The following is a 4983-nucleotide window of genomic DNA, read 5'->3' as shown; positions in this document are numbered from 1 at the left end:
CCACACACACACACACACACACACACACACACACACACACACCCCCTCAGGGACCTGTGAGTCATTTAAACACTGTATGTGTTTGTGTTCAGACTGTTAGTCACCTGTTTGTTCTCTGTTCACCTGTTGCACCCTGACACCTGGAACAACCTGATAAAGCAGGTTCCCTCTGGTCAGAGGTCAGAGCTCAGGGCTCAGACCAACAGGAGCAAAGATGGAGGATGTTTATAGCGATGTAGTGAAAGTTAGAAAAAGTTCAAACCTCCAGGATAAAACCAGTTTCATCTGCAAGCTCAGAGCCAGAACCAGAACCAGAACTAGGACCAAGACCAAAACCGGAACCAGGACCAGAACCAGGAACCAACCAGGGCCCGGGACTTGCTCTGTTCTAGCTCTGTTACCTCCTCCTCCTCCCCCTCCTCCTCAGACCACCAGTTTAGAGAAAACATCAGCTGAGCTCAGTTTGGGGTGAGACTTATTCTCCAGGTGTGTGTGTTGGTCTGAGGCTGAACTCAGGTCAGTTGCTCTCTAACTGAAACAGGATGAACTCCAGTCATCAGTTTATTAAACAGCTGATTGAACTTGTTGATCCTCTGGTCTCAGATCAGTCTGAACTGTTTCACACACAACAGGTGAAGAGTTAAAGAGCTGAAACTAACTGCAGCTACATGTGATCGTCTCTCTCTCTCTCACCTCTTCAAACAGCAGCATTGATCTCCTCCTCAGGCAGACACACAGGAGTGATGAAGGCCTCCTCTTCCTCCTCTCTCTCTCGTTCTGTCCACGCTGTCCCTAGCCCTCATCTCCCAGGTGACTCAGAGAATGACATCATCCCTGTTAGCGCACACACCTGTTCCCTCAACTGAACCAGGCAGCCCCTCCCCCTTCCACTTCCTGGATTTCTTAAAGGGGCAGCGTCAGTCACTGCAGAGCTCAGACAACAGGTGAGCTGCTCACTGAGATAATGTGGAGACATCACATCTGATCAATTATTGATTCAGTACATGTGATGATCAATAATGTGTCTGTTCTCTGTGTCCAGGGGCCTGCACCATGAAGGGGGACAGTCTGGCATTGGTCTGGCTCTGTTCTGGTCCTGGTTCCAGGTCCGGTCCTGATGATGATGATGATGGTGATGGTGATGATGATGGTGATGGTGATGATGAGTATTTTAACTGTAATTCAGAATCTGATCACCACCAGTCCAGAAACATACACACAGCGTGTGAAAGAATTCCTGAGAACTGAGAGTCAGTGTGTAACGTTTATTCATTTGCTAATTTTATAAAACAATAGAGAGAGAGAGAGAGAGAGAGAGAGACAGAGAGAGAGAGAGAGACAGAGAGAGAGAGACAGAGACAGAGAGAGAGAGAGAGACAGAGGGAGGTTCACAGAAAAAGAGGGGGGTTCACTCTCTCACACACACACACACACACACACACACACACACACACACACACACAGACAGGGAGAAAGACTCAGGACTGAGACTTTCCTCCTCAGAAACTCCCTCCAAGATAAACAGGTCCTCTCCAGGTCCTGGTCTAACAGCAGACCGGACTAGAACACTCTTTAATCCCTCGGCCTGATCCTGTCCACTCCCTGACCCAGGTCCGGTCCCTACTCAAAGCTCTCTAGGACGGGTTCGTGTCCCGTCTCCTTGAGGAAGCGCAGCAGGTCATGTGGGCGGAGCCCCATGGTGGCGGCGTTGGTCATGGGGTGGAAGTAGACCATGTTGTGGCCTCCTTCTACCAGGTCCCGGTCCAGGACCAACCTTACGCTGTGGTCCCTATCGAAGAGCAGAGCGAGAGCCGTAGCGCAGCCCTGACCCACCTGAGAGGAGACGGATCAATAATCAGACATCAATCAAACTGAACATAGATCAATAACTGCGTCGGTCTGATCCAGAACCCGTCTCCTCATCTAGTTCTGGTTCTGGATCTCTAACCAGTTCTCACCTTCAGTTTCTCCAACATGGTCGCCTCATCTGCGAAGCGCAGGTTGCCGCTTCCGACGCCGAGCTTCTTGGCAAGGTCATTGAGGTTGACCTGCAGAGGAACAGAGAGGATCATGGGAGGATGAGTGAAGAGCGGGTGCAGGACGTGGTGAGCTCAGTCTGTGTTGAGTCACTGCAGGTGAAACAGAAAGTTCACCTGAGCAGGTTCACAGAGGTCAGAGGTCAGTGTATAACGCTCACCAACACAGAAGGATTCTGGGAGTTCAGTTTGTGTTGGACCCTCTGAGTGTCAGCAGGTGAGACCTGGATCAGCGGGTCCAGGTCCTGGGTCAGACTCCTGTCTTCACTCACTGATACGATCTATCCATCATCTATCCATCTTCTGTCTATCTATATTCATCCATCCATCTATAGATTGATGGGATGAATTGAATGATGAATTAAAGAATAATTCAGCCTGTGACTGATAAAACATGTTGATCATAGTTTTAACTTTTAAACTAAAATGAATATTTCTGATTCAGATAAAAACATCATTATTTCTGACGTCCACTCACACAAACATTTACTCATTTCTTTTGTGTTTTATTGTAAACGCTGAATATTTTTTTTTTATTATTTTTTTTATTTAATTTTCCACTTCTTTTACTTCTCCATAAAATATATGGTATATAACAATTTATTCAATATGACACTGTTCTTCCAAAATTACAGTTAAAAGATCAAATGTTAGATGAGAACATTTAAAAACAATAGTGGGGGTTTGTGGGAGCTGACCTGGTGGTCGTGGCGAGCCGACACCAGCCACAGACCCTTCTTCTTCTTGTCCTTCAGGAAAAGGTTTTTAGTGACAGCTCCGCCCACTTCCTGAAGGTGAGGCATCATCTCTTCCACAGTGAACACCTGGATATGAGAATAAAATCAGAATGAACTAATAACTAAATAAAGAAAGAATAAGCTCAGTGACTCTGCAGGTGTGGGAGGGGGGCACACATGCTGTCTTTTGACGCCCCCTGCAGGTGACTGCAGCTCCGTGCAGCAGAGACGTGTCAAGTTATAAAAGCGTGTGAACAGAAACTCCTCCAAGTAATTCACCGTCAGAGCAGAAACACCGGAAGTACCTGCTTCTAATGAATGATTAATAAAACCACACCTGTGTCAAGGTGTGTTCAGTCTACGTAAATAAACAACCACATTTTGCATTTGTTGCTGCTACGTGACGTTTCATGTCTGAAGCTCATGACGCCAGACACCGTTTAAAATCGCGCCATTTTAGAGCTCACCTCACCTCACCTCACCTCACCTTCATCATTAGCACAGATCATGAGTCTCTTCCCGCTTCAGGTGATCTAATGGTGGATTCGGCCTATGACTCACAGACAGTTCAACTGTCCTTCACTTCAGATCACACCTGTTAATGTGTCCACGTGTGTGTGGACGGAAGCCGCTGAGGAGACAACACGCAGGTAAAACTATGAGACAAAGTGTCTCTAGTTGTTTTTGATGACGCCGAATAAACACGTGGAGCTTTAATGTTCAAACTGAGTCTCTGAACGCGTTTAACGTTGTTTAGAAAAGTCACAGGATTCAAGTCAATGTTTAACTGTGAAGTTTTCTAACCGGTCTCTGGTAGCGGACTCCCTGACAGGGACTGAGCGGGGTTCGGGTTCAGTTTTACCGGTGGGTGGTCCACGCAGGTGGTCTGGATGTCCAGGGTCTGCAGGTAGTTCTCCAGCTGTGACCGCAGCTCTTCCGACATCTTCAGTTTAAAGTGAATAACAGACTAAGAGTCATTGGACAGACACAGCTGCAGGAGTACACTCTTCTTCTTCTGTGCTCAGTTCCCCGCAGCTGATCTCTCTACCGCCCCCTCTGGACAGGAAGTGAGTCTCAGCTGTTTCCTCCAGTCAGTAATAAACAAATAAAAAAGGACCTGAACCAAAGCCTGAGGTTCACCACAAGACAGAGGAGAGATGATTGATCACCTGATCATAACTGATTGATCTCCTGGTTAGAGATAATAAAATAAGGCACCAGTGGTTGAAGAAGTTCTCAGATCTTTACCAGCAGGTGGAAATACTCCATGACACCTGACAGTGAGTACAGGAGCTGAAGTATTAAAGTAACATCTGATATCATCAGATTATTGATCTTCACACAGAGGCAGTTCATAATAAACTGAACCACAGGATAAAGACTGGTTTCCCGCTGCTGGTCTGTAGGTGGCAGTAATGAGCAAAGAAACACAGAAATGCAACCGTAAAGGCAGAGTAGAAGAAGACTGTAAACAAATCTGCATTTTAATGAGGAAGTAAATGAAATATTAATAAGTGAAGATTGATTAATAAAATGAACATTAACAATAATATCCAGATATCTCATCCTGACCACATCTAAACATTTCTATCGTGTTTGTTGTCGATTAAAGCAACATAGAAAGTCTTTGAATAATTACAAATTCAGGAAAATTGATTGTGATTTCTATACTGTGCTGCTGCTACTGTTCAAATTCACACCAGACACGCTCCATAAAAACCATCAACAAAGCAAAGCTTCATAAAAAACTTTATTCACATTAAAACTGCATTAATTTCAACAATTTACAATCAACTGTAACTGACAAATTAAAAGTAGAATACAGTTGTGAATGAAGGTGCAGGTGAACTTCACTGTCACAAGACAAGTCTGCATCATAAAGAGGTGGATAAATCTTATTTAGTAACAAGTATAAATTATAGTAGAGATGTAAAATAATACTTCATAGCTCAGTGAGGACAGAGCAACAGTCTGACAGGTTGACTGGAAGCTGTTGCAGCCGTCCATAAGTGATGGAGGGAAGGAGCAAAACGTCCAGGAGCCGTTATTCATCATCTTAGTGTTAGAATACGTTTTACACTGTGGTTTCACAGGTTAACGTTAGCACACATGCTAACTTCAGCTACAATAACAAGTTACTCCTCACATATATATTAGCCTGTAAGACTGATGTAACAGTTGAGACAGCTAACCGTGTTAGCAGCATCTTA

At 45.0% G+C, this 4983-nt stretch overlaps 1 protein-coding gene across 1 annotated transcript; it reads right to left on the bottom strand.

The window, feature by feature from the left end:
- Window positions 1-1429: 1429 nt before the first annotated feature.
- Window positions 1430-3787, bottom strand: LOC111224245 (prolyl-tRNA synthetase associated domain-containing protein 1-like). Its single transcript, XM_022748668.1, has 4 exons — window positions 3636-3787; window positions 2735-2860; window positions 1959-2048; window positions 1430-1833 (listed from the first exon to the last, which is right to left on the bottom strand). Exons 1-4 carry the CDS (start codon window positions 3714-3716, stop codon window positions 1621-1623), a joined length of 510 nt encoding a protein of 169 aa, XP_022604389.1. The 5' UTR covers window positions 3717-3787; the 3' UTR covers window positions 1430-1620.
- Between the last annotated feature and the right edge of the window lie 1196 nt (window positions 3788-4983).

Source organism: Seriola dumerili, unplaced genomic scaffold (assembly GCF_002260705.1).
Source record: "Seriola dumerili isolate Sdu_G_001 unplaced genomic scaffold, Sdu_1.0 BDQW01000127.1, whole genome shotgun sequence".
NCBI lineage: Eukaryota > Metazoa > Chordata > Actinopteri > Carangiformes > Carangidae > Seriola > Seriola dumerili.
Note: the sequence above shows the minus strand (reverse complement) of the source record. Positions and strands in the feature narration are given on the sequence as shown.